Here is a 19,779-nt window from a genome sequence, read left to right on the forward strand (position 1 = left end):
AAACTCCACACAGAAAGATCCCGAGCCCGGGATTGAACTCAATACTACTCAGGACCTTCGTATTGTGAGGCAGACGCACTAACCCTTCTTCCACCGTGCTGCCTTATCTGTACTGTAAAGTTCAAATTTGAATGACAATAAAAGGAAGTGTAAGTCTAATCACCTTGCACAAAGCGTGCTAAAGAAAAGTGTTGAATGGGGGTGTTAGTTAGTGTTGTGTCGTTCGCGAACGGTTCGTTCGAAAGAACGAATCTTTTGAGTGAACGTACTAAACCGAATCACTTCATGAACTGATTCGTTCCTTTCTCAGTTCAGTTGAGCTCCGCCGCGACCATGCCGGTATGAGTGGAACTGGCGCATTCTGTGACTCACTGAATCCTCGACGTCGGCGAACGACGCAGACAATGAGAGGGCGGGGGGAGGGACTGAGCGAACGATTCGTTCACCGCGGATTAACGACATGAATCACTCAGTGAACGACAACGCTCTCGCTCTGTGGGGGCGGGGGGTAAAGTGTAGGGCAGGCTGTTTTGAGAAGATTTAAAATAAAACTAATAACTAATGTATGTACACATTATTTACACAGTTATTGTAACAAAAATACATTTCTCCTTGGGGATCAATTCTGATTCATATTATTATTATTATTATTATTATTATTATTATCCCTTCTACTGCAACTGTTGTTGTTGTTAGATTAACGCGAGTCCCTACGCAGTGCGTGGGGACTCGCGTTCACCCTATTTGCTGCTTCTCCCGCGAATGTCTGCACTGTACTGTACTACGTACTGTACTAAGGGGCGCCCCCTTAGTGTTGTGTCGTTCGCGAACTTGATTCAGGGAGGGGCGGTAGTGTTGTGTGGGCGCCTATTTGCTGCTTCTCCCGCGAATGTCTGCACTGTACTGTACTACGGGGGGGATTCGGTGAACGAATTTTTTGAACGAATCATTTTAAGGAACTGATTCTAGTGATTCAATACAGTCAAAAGAACTGCCGATCCCATCCCTAGTGTTAGTGTCAATCATATTATGCTGGCAGGCCATGCAGGGACTAGAGAAAGCATTCAAGGCCAATGAAGCAGACAGTCTGAGGCTGTTGTTGCAGTCGGTTGATTGAAGCTGTTCCTTTACCTAAACTGACACAAGCCTGGCAGACATCACTTCCCGCTCCATTGGAAATTTCACAAGAGTATATTCCCACTGCCTCTGGCCTGTCGCTGTTGAGGATCTCCAGGATGCAGGTTGAGTCAGTGGTTTTAACGTTGTACTGATAGGATGCCCAAATAAATTTGCCGTCCTTTTTCCATGTGACAAAGACCCTCGGGCTTCCAACGAACTTGCAGGCTAGCTTGAGTGGTTGACCGACTGTAAATGTTGTGTCTTCCAACTTTCTGATGAAATGCACGGGTTCTGAGAGAAGCAATGATGATGTTAGGAAATTGTAATGCGTTCATGGACTTCTACTGCTACTTCTTTGTCAGCGCTAATATTGTTAGCATAGCTTAAAAAAAACATTTCTGAGAGCTTTATATCTTACTAGCTCGAGTCTAAACCTCAGAATGATCTCCTGATGCGATATAGAAGTTAACAAGTTTTCTTTTTCCCAAATCAAAGAGCATGGAGGAGGAAAATATTGAGCGTCACCTTTCACTGTCACATTACAGCTGGTGGAGGCAGAGCCCACCCGGTTTTCAGCTTTGCAGGTGAACTCGCTTTGTTCAAACTTGGTTGTTTCAAGCAGTTTCAAAGTGGCGACACCATTTGTGAAGTCCATCACACACTTGTTGGACAGGCGCAGCTTCCCGTCTGCTTTGAACCAAGCTACGGAGATGTCAGGAGTTCCTGCAATCTGGCACTGGAGGGTGACCGGATAACCCAGAGCAACCTCAACCGGCGCCAACTTTTCAACAAAATAGGGTCCCTCTAAGGTGACATAAGTATGGTTTAGCGTTTAGAGAGCAAAAAACATTTATCAAAGATGCCAATATATCCTATCTCGTGCATATTTATACCTAGAATGGACACTTGTGCATCACATCTGTCACTTCCGACTCCGTTGTTGATTTCGCAAGAGTATTGTCCTGCTGCTTCCAACCTGTCAGAGTTAAGAACCTCAAGAATACAGGAACTGGTAGTGGTGATGACGTTGTATTGATATGAGGCCCAGATGAGGATGTCATCCTTCTTCCATGTCACATTTACTTTGGGGGTTCCAGCAAACGTGACCTCAAGCCTCAGGGGCTTGCCCTTCTCAGAGAAAACATCCCTCAGCTTTTTCACAAAGCGAACTGGCTCTGCAAGAAGCAAGTCCATTATAAGTCATGTGTGTTTAGAAGGTGGTTCTGCAAACAGCAAAAATGTCCTACCTTTGACAAAGAGGTAAACAGTGCAACTTTCTTTCCCTGCATTGTTTATGACCTGGCAGGTGTACTCTCCCTCATGGGATGGTTCTACTCTGTGAAGAACTAATTTAGCAAGATCCTCCTTGAGGGAAATCTCACACCCCCTCCCATGCTGCATTTCCTTGGTGCCCCTGAACCATTTGACTCTGATGGGGGCGCTGCCTTTCACCTTAGCAGAGAAGGACACACTTTTGCCCAGCTGTGTATCTTGCGCTTTGGGCGTTTCGACAAAGGAAGGGTGTTCTAGGTTCAAACCACAAAGACTGTAAGATCACCTTTTCATATGCATTCTGAGGCAGCGTCAAGGACCCACTGACCTGTAACATGCATGGAAGCACTTGTTTCACTGGTTCCCACAGCATTTACAGCTTTGCAAGTATATTTGCCAGAATCCGACACCTTGATCGTTGGAACTCTCAATTTGCAGTTATTATCAGATCTGCTAAAATCGTAGTCGGAACTACTTGTGATCTCCTGGCCATTGTGGAACCAGGAAGTTGTTAAAGGAGCTGAACCAGTGACCTTACACTCCATCTCACCGGGTTTGCCCACAACAAGGTGGGTGTCTCTCAGCTTTCTTATGAAACTTGGAGGAATCAACTTATCTATCGCCAGAAAAAAAGACAGGTTAGAAAGGTTTTCTAGGATTTGCTCGGACAACTTCCTAAGACTGCTTGAGCAACCACTAACCTGAAATGGAGAGTTTAATTTTGCACAAAGCAGAACCATTTGGGTTTGTAACTTCAAGTTTGTACTCTCCAGCGTCGGCTTTCTCAGCAGACCGGAACTTTAGGTGTGCAACCTTCTTTGAGAAGGACATCTGGTACTTGGCACCGGAAAATAGTTCTTTGTTGTCCTTAAACCACTTGATTTTTAGCTCAGGTGAACCGGACACAGTGACCTCGAGAACTGCATTTTCTCCTGCCTGCACATTCAAAGACTCTGGGCTTTCCACAATAGATGCGGGTTCTGGGGGTAAAAATAAATGTACTGTACTGCACAAATATATACAGTCGCTGGTTGGGATGTCATAGTTTGTATTTCAACTAACCTAAAACTGTCACATGGGAAATGCACTCCACAACTCCAGAGTCATTCCTCAGCTGGCAGGTATACTTGCCAGCTGTGGTGGAATCTGCGTTGGGTACCACCAGTGTGACCACATTATGCTCAAAGCTAATCTTCCTGTTGTCACCGTCTCTCAGGATGTGATCTTCGTCCTGAACCCACGACACGCTCAATGGCTCAGAACCTTTGACTGCCGCTGTCAGTGTAAGTTGCTCGCCTATTTTCACAGACTGGTCGACCAGCTTGGTGGTAAACACTGGGGGATCTAAATGATGGTGAATAGTAAGAAAATGAGCAGAAAGGCTTTAAAAAGATGAGCAGTTATTGTGAACCGACCTTTCAAGCTAATGGTAGTGCGGCAGGATTCACTTCCCACACAGTTTGAGACTTTGCACTCATAGAGTCCGGTGTCATTTGGCTCCAGCCTCATGATGTGAAGTGTGGCAGAGCTGCCTTCGCTCACCATCTTGTACTTCCTGCTTTCCTTCAACGGTCTGTTGTCTTTGTACCAGCTCACCTGCAAATGTGGTGTGCCGTACATTTCACAGTACAGGCTTGCGTCTTTCCCTTTAACGCCCACCACTGGGGAAGGAACTTTGATAAAGGAGGGTGCCTCTGAAAAAATGAATGAACAAAGACATTCAGAGAGGGCTCAGAGCAAACAATGATAATAGTAACACTTCACATGGCAGGAGGAAAACTGCAGGTTATTTTGTCAGAATCCTCCGTTCAATTATTACTCATGCTCTCAGATTTCTGCTTCATGCAAGATTTCAAGATTGGACTCCGCAAGAGGTATGGAAATGTCTGCGTTTTATGGCACCGTGCAATCATTGTTGAATAATTTCACAAATTCTGTCTCCATCGTTGCTTGAGGAAGAATCACGGGCATTTACTTTGAGTACGGCAACGTTTCAGTCTAGGTATAAAAAAACAAAAATGCTCGAATTCTGCATTCTTTCTGTTCATGCGATGCAAATTTACAGCAAGCCATTCGATAGCTGACCTTGGACTGTGAGCTCGGTGCTGCAGCTCACACTGCCGGCATCATTTTGAGCCTCGCACGTGTACACACCGTTGTGGTCCAGCCCCGCAGAGCGAAGCTGGAGCAGCGCTGTTGAGTCCACTAAAGCGGTTTTATAGTCGTCTCCATCCATGATCTTTTCATCATTTTTGAACCACTTCACATTGAGTGACTTTGTGGTGGAGAATTTGCATTCCAAACTGTGGGCCTCGCGCAGCTTGACAAAGGTTTTGGGAAGAAGTTTCTGGACAAACTTTGGTGGTTCTGTGAAGTAAAAAAAAAAAAAAAAAAAAGTCAGCTGGATTTCCACATGCAACAATGTGACGAAGTAGTCAGGTTAGTAAGAGAAGATTTGAGGAATGTATAAATGCTTGCTGTAATTAAGGTGGACATTTTGATGGAAAAAAGTCCAACCTTTCACCAGCAATTGGGCTGCACTTCTTACTGCGCCCGCTTCGTTGCTAACTTGGCAAGAATAAGTCCCACTCTGCAGGTTTCCGACAGAGTCCAGTTGCAATGAAGAAAAATATTCATCCTGTCCGATTCGACAAGATGGACCAGCCACCAGTTCCAAGTCATCTTTGAGCCATTTGACTGTAAATGGTGGTGTTCCTTCAAATGTGCTTTTGAAAAGCACTGTGGACTTTGGAACAACAGCCTGGGACTCAAGTTCCACTGTGAACCGTGGCGGCACTAGAACCCACACAAAAACAAATTTAATACGTGAACACGTTTTTCCTTGAAAGAGCAAATTTGGACATGTCAATGCGAACCTTTAGCAGTGACAGCTGCACTGCATATGCAGCCGCCCGCCTTGTTGCTAAGATGACACGAGTACTCTCCTGTGTCAAAGCTCTCAGTCAGCCTAAATTGCAGCCGGACCGTGTTGTCATCCTGCCACATTTTATACTTGGAATCCTCACTGAGGGGTTCTTTGCCTTTAGTCCAGCCAACAATAATTGGAAGAGAACCGGCCATTTTACACTCCATCGTGACCACTGAACCCAGAACTACTTGAATGTTTGTCAACTTTTTTGTAAAGGCAGGAGCTATTTCTTCCTCTGTAACAATGAAAGATGATTAGAGCAGGAAAACAATGGGAATGTTGAGAGCAAATCTGTGCTACAAACCTAAAACTAGCAGTGAAACTTTACAGTGACACTTTCCAACAGAATTTGTGGCCTCCAAAAGATAATCTCCACTGTCTTGCAGCTCACAGTGCTGAATATTTAGACTGCTGAGGTCCTTTTCGTGGAATAAATTATATTTCCTACTGGTGTGGAGCTCTTTGCCATCTTTGCTCCAACTTACAACAATGTCAGGACTTCCAACTATTCTGCACTCAAGTTTAACTGGATCTCCACGAGTGACTTTGACTGCTCCTGGCTTGTCTTGGATTGAAGGCGGTTCTACAACATCAACACAAAAGGTCACTGATAGTTTAATTTCGATTAGGTCAATGGAGCAAGTATGGTGCATGGAGTAGATATACCTTTCACAACAAGGGCTGCGAAGCATGTTTCCTGTCCAGCCTCGTTTACGACTTGGCATGTATATTTCCCGCCATGACTTGTCTCACACAAAGGAATTTTTAGAGTGGCCACCAAATTTTCAAACGCTCTCTTGATTTTGGAATCCTCTGGAATCCCTTTGTCGTCTTTTTGCCAATTTATGCATAGAGGCTCAGAACCTTTAACGGTGCAACAAAAGACGGCAGTATCCCCCAAGATTGTTGAGCTATTTTGAATCCTTTCAATAAATCGTGGAGGTACTAATGAAGAGAAATGTCATAATTGTAAAACCAAACACAGATTTCTGGCATCAGTGTGAATAAAGAATCATCAATCTTTACATACTGACCTTTCAACGAAAGAGCTGCAACACCGGAACAACTTCCCACCTCGTTAGCAACCACACACTCGTAAGAACCAACATCTCTGACTTGGCAGTCCAAGACTTTTAATGTCATGTGCTCGTCGTTAACAATTAAATACTTGTAGTTAGATTCGATAGGCACTCTATCTTTGAACCATGTGACTTTAAAGGGACCACTTCCTGCCACTTTGCAGGTAAACATTGCAGTGCAACCTTCAACGACTTCAAGAGATGCCAGCTGGACAACAAATGTGGGAGGCTCTGAAATAACACACATTAAAAATGTAAATGTCGTCATAGATGTGCAAGGACATATTTTTTACATGAAGATTTCCTAGACTCCAACCAGAACAAACTTTAAGACTGGAAGGGAGGGAGTTCATTTACTGTCCCCCTGACATAGGAGAATGACATCAACATGTCCAAACCAACCTTTCACTTCCAATTCGAAACTGCAACTCTCTGTGCCTGCGTCATTGTGCGCTTCGCAAATGTATTTCCCCACGTCACTTTCAGCGGCATGCTGAATCTCTAATGTGGCCACGGAGTTGAGGAACAACATCTTGCGATTTGTACTGGGTTCAATGGGGGCTCCGCCTTTAAACCATCGCACAGAGATCTCTGGAGAACCAGAAACCTTGCATTCCAAGACATGTTTTGCTCCTGCTTTTACCACTGAAAAGCTGTCGGGTTTCTCCACAAAAACAGGGGGTTCTGGAAAAAACATATATGACTTAGTAAAAGTACGTGGACGAGGGAAGTAAAGTGACGCGGACCAATAATGACCTTGAACAAAGACTGTGGTTTTGCAGAATGTGGAGCCAAAGTTGTTATTAATTTTGCAGATGTAAAGACCAGAATCGGATGTTGTCACAGAGAAGAACTCCAGAGAACTTGAGCCATTGTGTCTGATTACAGAACAGTCTGCACTTGAGAGGATCTCCATCATGTCCTTATACCATCTTATGGTCACTGGTGGTGTGCCAGACACCCGAACATGTAACTTCACCTTTGACCCAGGCAAAACATTCATTGATTCGGGTCTTTCAATAATACTCGGTGGTTCTGTTGGAAGACAAAGCCCATCTGTTATATATCACTAAAATTGTCCAATAAGATTTAGGAGAAGGTGTTCTAACCTTGGACATGCAAGATGCCCGAACATTGAGAAGACCCTGCTTTGTTTGTGGCCACGCAGGTGTAACGACCACTGTCCTGACTATCAAGAAGACTAACTTCCAGTAATGCAACATTGTCAGAGAAGGAGCACTTATATTTGTCATCAGTCTGGATGTTGTCGTTGTCTTTGAACCATTGGATATTCATTGGCAGCGAGCCTGATACCAGGGTTTCCAGATGAGCAGAAAAACCTTTGATGGCCTCGGTCTCCTTCAGTTTACTTGTAAAAGTTGGTTTAAGAATGCCATCTGTTACAGAGTAGAACCATGTGTTAAACTGGCTGTCAGAATACTGCACTGAACTGACTAAAAGGTTGACCTGACCTAAGACTGTGACTGCAGCCACACAAGAAGTTGCACCAGCTTCGTTTTCAACTTGGCATACGTAGTCGCCGCCATCACTTTTATCTGTTTTCAAGATGGTCAGCACAGATCGGAAGTCCGCACCAAGCACTTTGTATTTCAGGCCTGAGTTTAGTTCCTTTCCGGCCTTTAACCATTGGGACTTGAGTGGTTTGGTGCCTGAGAATCGGCATTCAAGCGTGGTCGGGTCACCCTGTGTCACACTGACGGATTTTGAATGTTCTAGAATACTTGGTGGTTCTGCGATCAAAGGAAAGACTAAATTAGCTGCCATTACCGATTGTCAAACCGCAACAGAAGCAGTGGCATCAGCTGTTAAACAAACCTGACACGACGACGATGGCAGAGCATCTTTTACTACCGGCTGCATTCTGAGCCTGACACGTGTACTTCCCACCATGATGGACATGAGTGTTTTCTAGAGTCAGCGTTGCACATTTGGCTTCAAAGAACATCTTGACGTGCTCGTTTTCTGTGAGCTCCTGATTATCCTTGAACCATGACAGTGCCATGGGAAGTGACCCAGACACGGTACATCTCATAGACACGTCTGAGTGTGCCCTGCACAATATGTCTTCGAGTTTCTGAACAAATGATGGTGGTTCTGGTGATAGAACGCCAAATGTGAAACAAATGTTTCCCAACATTTCAAACATGGAGTTGAACTACATTATTGCCAAGTTCACAGCAGTCTAATTCCAAATTGTTAAAGGATTAACAGTCACTGACCTGTCAGGGAAATGCTGCTGGAGCACGACGTCTCACCAACATTATTAGTCACTGTGCACAGGTACGTGCCAGAGTCTTGATCCTCACAGTTTGAGATTTGAAGAGAGACAGTCTCATCCTCAACACTGATCTTATGTCGTTTATTGTTCCTAATCAAATTGTCATTGTGGAAGAAACAGATTTCAAATGGGGCAGAGCCTGAAACAGTTCCTTCCATGACTATGTCAGATCCTTTCACAAGCTCGATCGATTCAAAAGGTCTCAGAAACGAGGGGGGTTCTAGAAACAAGAAAGTGATAGTTCAATGTAAATTTACAATCAGATTTCAGACACTGTCTATCTGATCCACATGGCCCTTGTTTGTCATTATTCTCATTGTCCAATGATGGCATGATACTAGGAACTTGGATCGGCAGGAGGAACAATGTGGACAAGACGAAGACATTGTGAACTCCAACCAACAGCACAAACCTTTGACGTTAACTGAGCTGCTGCACTCATCTTTTCCAGCGTCACTGGATGCCACACAGACATATTCACCACTATCGTCTGCAGAACACCTGTCCACCTGCAGGTTTGCTATGGAGCCATCAAAGGATGCCTTGCATCTGTCGTCAGATTGTATTTCTTTGCCATTCTTAAACCATGTGATGGTGATAAGAGGCGTGCCATGCACTTTGCAGGACAACTTTAGAGGTTGTTTAGTTTTCAGCAGCAGCGAAGACTCAAGCTTGACTGCAAATTTTGGCGGTTCTGTAAAAAAGACAAGATGCTAAGTAAAGAGGGAAATTATTTGAGACTTTTTTCACAAGACAGAAAGACAAAGCACCTTTGACAAAGAGGACTGCGGTGCAATCCACCTTCCCGGCATTGTTGCATACTTGGCACGTGTACCGAGCAGAATCACTGGGTTTGACTGAGTAAAGCTCCAAGGAGCTTGACAAACTTTCTCTCTTAATAAAACATCTCCCCCCAGTGAACATTTCTTTCTCCTCTCTGAACCATTTAATAGCCAGAGGAGTTGATCCTGTAAAGTCTGCTTTGAAAACAATGTTGGACCCTGGTGACGAGTCCTGAGCCTTTGGTTCCTCTGTGAAGACTGGAGGTTCTGTAGTTACACAGGAAAAAACCGCACGTGCCATGTATGATCCACCAATAATCTGTCAAGCAGTTTCAGGGAAAGCAACAGTCAAACCTTTTATCGACAAAGTACCGCTGGTCTCTCGATTGCCGGCGTCATTTGAGGCCCGACAAGTATAAACTCCAGCATGGGCTAGGCAAACTTTGCTGATTAGCACAGATGCTTTGTTGTCATGCCAATTAATCTCATAATTAGCATCGTTTTGGAGTTCTTTATTGTCTTTGTACCAAGACACTCCCATTGGCTGCGATCCAGCAAGTCTGCACTCTAGGGTAACGGTACTGTCTACATTTGCCATCACTTTCTTTAGAGGTTTGATGAAGGAGGGGGGAACTGTCCGGTCTGTAACATGAAAAGACGTACCACACATATAAGTCTCATCACTGCTTCCATAGCTACATTTAAGCTTAGATGAAATATTTCTGGATAAAACCAACCGATAACAGTCACTGAGCATGTGCACTGGTCTTTTCCAACTTTATTGGACACCTCCATCTTGTACTCAGAGGTGTCGGCCTTTTCTGCAGTCAGAATTTTCAGGATGGCAGTGTTTTCCTTCACACTCATCCGATATTTGCGTCCACTGATCATTTCCTTGTCGTCCCTAAACCACTTGACTTTGAGGTCTGGGCTTCCAGAGATGGTACACTCAAGCGTGACTGGGTCCCCAACAGTCACACTGATGGACTCTGTTTTCTCTAAGATCTTTGCAGGTTCTAAAACACAACACTAAATTTAGATTGTGGGATCAACTAATAAATGAAATGTTTCTGACAACAGTATAATGTTTTAACCTTGAACAGTTAGGTTTGCCTCGCATTTTTGTTGACCCGCCTCGTTTTCCACCAGGCAAGTGTACTTGCCACTGTGCTTTATTTGAACAGATGAGAATAAAATGCTAGCAACGTTGTTCTCAAGCACAATTTTCACGTTTGGATCTTCATCTCTGAGCATTTCAGAGTCTTTCATCCACTTGACAGTGATTGTAGGGGAGCCTTTTATTATTGCCTGCATTCTAACGCTGCTGCCCAGCACTGCTACAGCACTCTCAATCCTCTTTGAGAACACTGGAGACTCTGGAATGGTAGATTCAAACAAGATACAATCATCAGAACACCTAACAATTTAAAAGGACTACAGACGTCAAATTGTATGTGTTATGTCAACATTGCGTAAGGCAGGACGTCAACACAGTTTGTGCTCCTCTAAAAAACTTGCACAATTCTGGCCTTGATCAAATGCAAATAACAATGCAAACAAACAAACAAAAATGCATTAAGATGTATGAACTTAAATATCATCAGTCTGGAGCCCTGCTTTCCCGAGCCTAATTCATGCAGCACTAACCTTTTAATTTTGCCACTGATTTTGAATTTACAGAGCCGACTTCGTTGGATACAACACATTCGTATTCGCCAGCGTCAATGCTTTCAAAGGACAGAATCTCCAGAGAGGTAAAAGAACCCTGTGACATGATTCTATATTTCTTATCGGTCTTCAAGTGTTTCCTATTCTTTTTCCAGGACACCTCGAATGGTGCAGATCCCTCAATGTCACAGTCCAATACAGCAACAGCACCTCTCACAACCTCTACAGATGGCAAAACCCTTCTGAAAGACGGCGGCTCTAAAGTAGATCAGAGGGTTTCTTTTAGAAGAACTTTTCTTACTATGTTCAAACCAAACCGTAAAGTATATACAAACCTTTGATTTTTACTTTTGTGCTGCAGCTTTCACACCCAAACTCATTTAGAACTTCACAGGTGTAGCTGCCACTGTCACTCAAAGTGACGTCCTGAATCTCAAGAGAAGCCACGTTGTTTTTCAAACTGATGTTGTATCGACTGCCAGCAGGCAGCTTGTGGTTATTTAGAAACCATGTAATTTGAAGTTCAGGAGATCCTTTGACATTGCATTGCAGGCGTGCAGTGACACCGTTCCTCCAAAGTGCGGCTGCTTCCAGTCTCTTTACAAAGACCGGCGGCTCTGCGGATGTGCCAATGTGAAGTCAAAGAAGTGATTTGGAAAAACCAAACCAGTGGCGTAAATAGAGAAAAGTACAAAGCACACAGAATGGATGTTCCTTGTCAGTACGCAAACGTAAAGTCTTACCTTGAACCTTCACTAAGGTGGTGCAAGTTGCACTCCCTGCTTCATTTGTCACCGTGCACACATAAGAGCCACAGTCTTTCAGCACGGTCTTTGGGATGTCAAGAGCAACTGTTTTGTCCTCAAAGGACAATTTGCATTCGGGAGACTGGTGGACCTTTTTACCATCTCTGGTCCAGCTCACAGTTACTCCTGTAACTTCATCCACCTGGCACTCCAGGTGCAGAGGGTTCCCAACCACAGCAGCCACTTGATTCAGGAGCTTCACAAAGTTAGGCTTATCAAAAACCTGTAGCTCAAAGCCGCACTCAGCCGTGCCAACATTATTAGATACATGGCACAGGTAAAGTCCCTGGTCAGCTGGCTGAACTGTGGATATCTCAAGCCCAATCTTATTCTTATCCGCAAAGTTTCTGTAGTGCTCGGGCATGTGGAGTAAGGCTCGCTGGTCTTTAAACCACACGACATTCAGAGGAGCAGATCCTGATATTACACACTCAGTCATCATGCTCCTCCCAACATAAGCGGTATGCACGTTGGGTTTAGTTATGAAAATGGGAGGGAACTGTTTGTCTATAAGAATAAAAAAAAAAAAACAGAAACATATTAGGATAACTTTTATACTAAATATGAGCTGGAAAAAAAAATGGATTGTCTGTAGGACAGCAGAGGAAAATAGAGAATGTTCAGTCAACAACAAGGATGGCTGCTTACCTGTCACACTTAGTGTGGCGGAGCATTCTTCACTGCCGTGCTTGTTGGACGCCTTGCAGCTGTATTCACCAGCGTCATCCTTGGTGGCGCTCAGGAGCTCCAGAGAGGAAGTGGTAACACGGCTGATAATCCGAAACCTGTCACCTTCTTTGATGCGATGTCCATCTTTGAACCACTTGAAGATGACTTCAGGAGCATCCTCAGTTTCACACTCAAACCTGACAATGTTGCCAGCATTGATCTCCAGTGGAACCATTGTGTGCTTAAACACAGGTATTGCTGTTTGGAGATAAGCAAAGAAAGACACAAATGTAATCACATGCCAACCAAAAATGTGACAGGTAAGAGGAAATTGAATGGATTGGGAGATTGTGGTAAACTAAAGGTGTTACGTGATGTGCACTGAAGAAGAAGACGGCTTTAGATGATGATATAGAGAACACATGCAGGGGAAAAGTACCAGAAGTGATGAAAGGTGAATTGTTGGAGAAAAAAGGTAAACGGATGAGGAGAAAGTAAAGTTTGAATTGTGAAAAGCAAAATCCTCTAAGGGTTTCGGATTGAGGTTTGCAGGCGTCAGATGTTTGAGGTTAGCTGATGATGATTTTAAAGAATTAGCCATCATCAAACCTCTTGGGACCACTCTGAGCGTTGTCCATGTCGTGGTCTTCCCAGCTTGATTCTCCACCTCACAGGCATATTCACCTTCATGTTTCTCCTTCACAACTCTGTTGATAGTCAGTTTGTACGTGTCCTGATCTCTAGAACATTCAAACTCTTTGCCAGATTTGACCAATTGTCCATTGACAAACCAATTAGTAATAGTGGCATATTTGATGGTGGAAGCAATGACAATCTTGCTGTTTTCCTCAGCACAAACCTTGTCCATTGAAGCAATGACAAGTGGAGAGCTAGCCTCACTATCTAAAGACTCACTGATAACAATGGCCCCTGAAGAAGACTTTTCATTGTGAACAAAGTCTTCATACTGTTGGTGAGGAGTCTGAATGACTGGCTCTTGGACTGACCCATTGACTGAAGCAGCCTTGGCTTCACTCTCCTGGTTTAATTCGTGGACTTCCATCTGACTCTGAATTGTTGCATTTTGGAAGAGTGTTTCCATGATGATGGAGGCAGACTGAGAAGCAACTGGAGGAACCCCAACAGTACTCTCTGCCACAATCACATTGTCAACCACTGATGAGAACTTTTGCTTGAAATGTTGTGAGCAGATCATTGCCTTCTGAGGCTTGTTGATTTGCATAAAACCTGGTCTCTCCGAAACTAGACTTTGTTGCTCTTGCAAAACCAAAGCATGAAGAGCGACCTGGAGTTCTGATCTCAGATTGGCCCTGTGGGGGTATTCACCCTCAAAAAGCAGTGTGAGCTCCATGAGAGCACCAGGTGATGTAATCAGGTATGTGTGCACAATCCCTTTGGGCTCCTTTTGTACATTTATTTCTTCAATGTTGAGTGCGTCAAAGTGGCCAATAATATCAGCGAACAGCACTGGATGCTGGCAGGCTACAGCAGACTGAAGAGCATCTCTGAGCTGATGTTGAATATTCAAATGTGACTCTTTGGGCATCTGAATAATGAAGTTAAGTTCTTTAGGTAGAGCTTGGGATTCTTGACTTTCAGAGACAAACACAACTTTTTTAGGTTGGGTCAAAAGTCTTGAAGTTAAGCCCTCACGAGTTAGAATCTCACTTGACTTTTCCCCAGTGAGAATTATTTTTTCCTGTAGCAAAACTGACTGTCGCACTGATTGACCTTCCTGGATGGAGATTGCAAAGTCTTGCTCAGCAGCTTCTAAAACAGCACAGCTCTCATTTGCAACTGCCTTTTCTTCAACTGAAACAGACATTTGGGGAATCTTAGACTCAGTCTTTATCTCAGTCTGGACTTTGTTTTCAGTTTGAAGATAAGTAGTATGGCCCTCTTCCAGATTGTGAATGTCTGTAACATTTACAGAATTAACAGTATTCCAGCAATCCTCTTTCTGAACCAATGCTCTTTGCTGTTTTATATCTGTTGGGAATGGTGTCTCCTTTGGCAGCTGCACAGACTGGGAGGAGACGGCCAGGATGCTTAAAATCCCAGGCTGTGTACCAGGTTGGGATTGAATCCCTGCTGAAGACACCTCCAGATCTTTGTGGAAGTCCCCTTTGAGCTCCCTACTCTCTTGTGAGAGTGCCGCATATTTTCGAGCCTTTTCCTGTTTTAGTGCCACCACCTGTTGTGTTGGTTTGCTAGTGGTAAGTCTACCTTCCTTTTGTAGAACTGATGCAGAATCAATTGACTGGAGGTACTGTGTTGGTGGAAGCTCTGTCTTGAGCTTGAGAGACTCAGTGTTCATCTTGGATGAGACCTCTGAGGTGACGTCACAAACAACAGTCATCTGCTCTTCTTGAGTTAAAGTGCGAAGCAAAATAGGACTTTTTATCACACATGCCTGGTCTGTTGAAGGCGTGTCACTGCTGAATCTACCTTCTGACTGCAAAACAGACTGATTGTTGAAAAGCTGAAGGTTCAGAAGTACTTCTCCTTGTGGCAGAGGCTGCAGACTCTGAGACGACACAATACCTGATATCTCTCCTAACTGATCACTTTGAAGTAAATATTTCTCTTCAGCGGTAACAGCTGACCTGTAGACTTGACCTTTGTCTGGATTGACTATGTCTTGTACTGGTACATTCTTTATGAATGAATGCTCTTTGCTCAAAGACAGCATTGATTCAATTACTGGTGCAACCACTGCCTTTCGTGGCTCTTTCTCTATCAATGGTTTGGTTGCTGTATCTACTAGCAATGGCACACAATGGTTTTCTGTGATTGGCAGCTGCCCTGCTGACTGAGCACAGTATAGCATGTTAAGCCCCTCAATGATATTTAAAGTTTTCTCTTCCTCTGGTCTGTGATTTACAGGTAAAGTTTCATCAAAGGCTAAACGAGCAGGCTCGACTGAATGGCTGCTAACAAGCTGCCTGGGCTCAGCCAAAGTCTGTACTTGCTCTGGAATGTGGTCTGCCATTGTCTGAGCTTTCACTGTGGTAAGTGGGAGGACTTCCTCTGTTGTAGCTGATTGTAGCTCTGAGCGCTGCTGTCTGGCAAAGTCAAGCTCAACCACCTGAGGGCAAAGAATATGTTCAGAGTGCTGCTCAGTGATCTTTTGTCTCTCCTGGACTGATGATAGGGAAGCTGCCAAGTGTAATGTTTTCACGGGAACAGTTGAAGCATGTGGTGGATGAATGGGAACCAAAGAAAGGCTCTCTTGGATCTCGTGAGACTGTAGCACTGCTGCTTTGTGGGTGACCTGCTCGCAATGGCGGGTGGCTACAGAAATGACCGGCAGTTCAAAGGTTCCCACTTCCTCGCTAGGAATAACCTGCATGTTTTCATTACTAATGCTGTAAATCATCTGATCAGACCGACTACTTTTCTTGTAAAATCCGGATTCTGTAGTTTCTTCTGTCATGGACAAGGTCAAAGAGTTTGTTTTTCTAACCAATTCCTCTTGAACTTTCTCACTAAATACCAATAGTTCAGCAGTACAAGTGGCTTCCCCAAATGAGTTTGAAGCCTTACACGTGTAGACGGCTCCATCATCCTGCTTGACACTTTTAAGTGTGAGGGATCCTGAGCCATCTGAGCTGTTCACAATGATGCAACAGCTGCTAGGTTTAATGTGAAGACTGCCCTTGAGCCAGTGTACCTCAGGCCCAGGATCCCCGGTCACAATGTACCAAAACGACGCATGACCTCCCTCGCACAGCTGAACGGACTCAATAGCTTTGGAAAACACTGGAGGGTTGCCCATTGGCACAAACATTCTCTCCAGGCTATCTGCCTTCTGTGGTTCCTTCACCTGAATGTTCAAATAAGAAGTGCATGTTTCCTGTCCAAACCGATTGCTGACAGTGCAAGAGTACTCTCCCTCTAATTCTTCTCCAACGCTGTTAATTATCAGACTGTACTTATTTTGTTCATGGACAAATGTGTAGATTGATGACATGCTTATGGTCTGCCCATTGTGGGCCCACTGAACAGTGGGTTCAGGTAAACCAGATACTGTGACGGTAAACGAAGCATTTTCTCCAACAGTCACTACTGCTGGAGAAAGTTTTCTGAGGAAAACTGGCTTTTGTTTTGTTTTCTCCAAAGTGCTGGAGTATAATTTGGACTCTGGCTCGAGTTTAAATGTGTGTGTTTGGTCTGGTGCCGTAGCATCAGAGTAGTAGGACTGATGGGTTTCTTCTTCCACTGTGATTGTTGAGCTAGAGAAGGCTGTGCGGAATAATGAAAATTAAAGACTAGACAACACAGAAGCAGCTCAAGTAAATATAAAATAAACAGTAAATCTAAAGCCTGCTTCCCGCAAGTTCAATGTTTGTTTATATGCTAACAAATGATCTTCATCCAAGTATACACCTTCAGCATACTGAAAGTATTATGAGGTAAAGTGTTTTCACGTAAAGGTAAAGTAAGGTATAGTCCTATATGGTACTGGATACTATAAACAGTTTGTCTCTATACGAGCTATTCGATATGTTGTATAATTGTGTGTAAATCTATTCATATATGGTCATAAACGTTCCAAAAGTTCTACACCAAGGACAAACCGTTTTACCTGAGACTTCCTCCTCGATGTGGATCCTAGGTGTCCTCTCGTCTTCAGTGACTGTAACACAAATATACCAAATTAAAAACTCTCGTAACGCCAACTGCTCTTATATGGTGCAAGACTGAGCTTTAGTGAAAAGTCATGCATCCATATCAGTTCACTTTTCTTTTGAGTGACTAGAGACCAGTGGTGTAAGGGTCACTAAATGTTGGACACAGAGGCCAGTGACCTCTCCTAAACCTTGAAGAAGTTCTGGCCGTGTAGGTGGAATAGAGTGTGGAAGAGTGCCAACAAAAACATGCAGATGCCAACCTTTGGTCACCAGGCTGCACTTAGCATCCTCGGCTGAGGTTTTGCAAGAGAAAGCACCCCCTTGTCCAGGTCCCCCTTTCTTAACATTCATACAGCACAGGGGGCCATCATGTTTGAGAGAGTATGATACAGAGTCCACAATATTCAAGCAGCCGTAAAGCCATATGGCAGACAGAGAAAGTTCCTTCATGACACAACACAGCCCAGGGCTGCAGTTCTGGACCAACAGCTCTCGGGGGAGCTGGATCAGAAAGTTGGGGCGGCCGCAGGGATCAGCATCGGGATATGTGTCCAGGAAATAAAGTTGGCTGACAAGGTTGTAGAGTCTCTTAGAGCAGTAAGGCAGAGACCCCGGCTTCTCCACTGTTTTGTCCTGGTCTGGAATCTCAGGAGAATCTTTTGCGTTCTCCATGTTCGCCCGTGACACCGCATGCACCGAATCAGTCACGATGGCGCACTCGGCTTTGACATTTGCCTCTTTAGCTGGGTGAGAATAATAGTTAGGAAGAGTCATTAGGGGTCACACCAGCTATCAACACATTTAGAACTGATATTAACATGATGGATGTCTTAGTGACATGTTCACATCTGCTGTTAACCCATATTCACATGTTAGTGACATGTCCACACCAGTTATTAACCCATATCAACATGTTAGGGACATGTTCACACCAGTTATTAACCCTTATCAACATGTTAGTGACATGTCCACACCAGTTATTAACCCATATCAACATGTTAGTGACATGTCCACACCAGTTATTAACCCTTATCAACATGTTAGTGACATGTTCACACCAGTTATTAACCCATATCAACATGTTAGTGACATGTTCACACCAGTTATTAACCCTTATCAACATGTTAGGGACATGTTCACACCAGTTATTAAGCCATATCAATATGTTAGGGACATGTTCACATCTGCTGTTAACCCACATTAACATGTTAGTGACGTGTCCACACCGGTTATTAACCCATACCAACATGTTAGTGACATGTTCACACCAGTTATTACCCCATATCAACATGTTAGTGACATGTCCACACTAGTTATTAACCCATATTCACATTAGTTATTAACCCATATCAACATGTAAGGGACATGTTCACACCAGTTATTAACCCATATCAACATGTTAGTGACATGTTCACACTAGTTATTAACCCATATTCACATTAGTTACTAACCCATATCAACATGTTAGTGACATGTTCACACCAGTTATTAACCCATATTCACATTAGTTATTAACCCATATCAACATGTAAGGGACATGTTCACACCAGTTATTAACCCATTTCAACATGTTAGTGACATGTTCACACCAGTTATTAACCCATATCAACATGTTAGGGACATGTTCACACCAGTTATTAATCCATATCAACATGTTAGTGACATGTTCACACCAGTTATTAACCCATATCAACATGTTATTGACATGTCCACACTAGTTATTAACCCATATTCACATTAGTTATTAACCCATATCAACATGTAAGGGACATGTTCACACCAGTTATTAACCCATATCAACATGTAAGGGACATGTTCACACCAGTTATTAACCCATATCAACATGTTAGTGACATGTTCACACCAGTTATTAACCCATATCAACATGTTATTGACATGTTCACACTAGTTATTAACCCATATTCACATTAGTTACTAACACATATCAACATGTTAGTGACATGTTCACACCGGTTATTAACCCATACAAACATTTTAGTGACATGTTCACACTAGTTATTAACCCATATTCACATTAGTTATTAACCCATATCAACATGTAAGGGACATGTTCACACCAGTTATTAACCCATATCAACATGTTAGTGACATGTTCACACCAGTTATTAACCCATATTGACATGTTAGTGACATGTTCACACCAGTTATTAACCCATATCAACATGTTAGTGACATGTTCACACCAGTTATTAACCCATATTCACATTAGTTATTAACCCATATCAACATGTAAGGGACATGTTCACACCAGTTATTAACCCATATCAACATGTTAGTGACATGTTCACACCAGTTATTAACCCATATTGACATGTTAGTGACATGTTCACACCAGTTATTAACCCATATCAACATGTTATTGACATGTTCACACTAGTTATTAACCCATATTCACATTAGTTACTAACCCATATCAACATGTTAGTGACATGTTCACACCGGTTATTAACCCATACAAACATTTTAGTGACATGTTCACA

General features: G+C 43.4%; 1 protein-coding gene across 1 annotated transcript in view; it reads right to left on the reverse strand.

Annotated features, from left to right (window-relative positions):
• The window catches only part of LOC133665252 (titin-like), a 215,424-nt gene that overhangs the window by 159,503 nt on the left and 36,142 nt on the right, over positions 1 to 19,779 (reverse strand). Inside the window, 31 exon segments of the mRNA XM_062070499.1 lie at positions 1,645 to 1,923; positions 2,013 to 2,294; positions 2,367 to 2,645; positions 2,720 to 3,007; positions 3,093 to 3,371; positions 3,454 to 3,735; positions 3,807 to 4,085; positions 4,477 to 4,758; positions 4,909 to 5,187; positions 5,268 to 5,555; positions 5,625 to 5,903; positions 5,987 to 6,265; positions 6,355 to 6,630; positions 6,802 to 7,083; positions 7,156 to 7,434; positions 7,509 to 7,796; positions 7,872 to 8,150; positions 8,236 to 8,514; positions 8,640 to 8,918; positions 9,111 to 9,392; positions 9,469 to 9,747; positions 9,835 to 10,122; positions 10,218 to 10,496; positions 10,575 to 10,856; positions 11,128 to 11,406; positions 11,484 to 11,765; positions 11,892 to 12,461; positions 12,603 to 12,881; positions 13,233 to 16,889; positions 17,233 to 17,283; positions 17,539 to 18,021. Of these exon segments, the coding sequence (XP_061926483.1) occupies positions 1,645 to 1,923; positions 2,013 to 2,294; positions 2,367 to 2,645; positions 2,720 to 3,007; positions 3,093 to 3,371; positions 3,454 to 3,735; positions 3,807 to 4,085; positions 4,477 to 4,758; positions 4,909 to 5,187; positions 5,268 to 5,555; positions 5,625 to 5,903; positions 5,987 to 6,265; positions 6,355 to 6,630; positions 6,802 to 7,083; positions 7,156 to 7,434; positions 7,509 to 7,796; positions 7,872 to 8,150; positions 8,236 to 8,514; positions 8,640 to 8,918; positions 9,111 to 9,392; positions 9,469 to 9,747; positions 9,835 to 10,122; positions 10,218 to 10,496; positions 10,575 to 10,856; positions 11,128 to 11,406; positions 11,484 to 11,765; positions 11,892 to 12,461; positions 12,603 to 12,881; positions 13,233 to 16,889; positions 17,233 to 17,283; positions 17,539 to 18,021 (12,348 nt within the window).

Source organism: Entelurus aequoreus, linkage group LG14 (genome assembly GCF_033978785.1).
Source record: "Entelurus aequoreus isolate RoL-2023_Sb linkage group LG14, RoL_Eaeq_v1.1, whole genome shotgun sequence".
NCBI lineage: Eukaryota > Metazoa > Chordata > Actinopteri > Syngnathiformes > Syngnathidae > Entelurus > Entelurus aequoreus.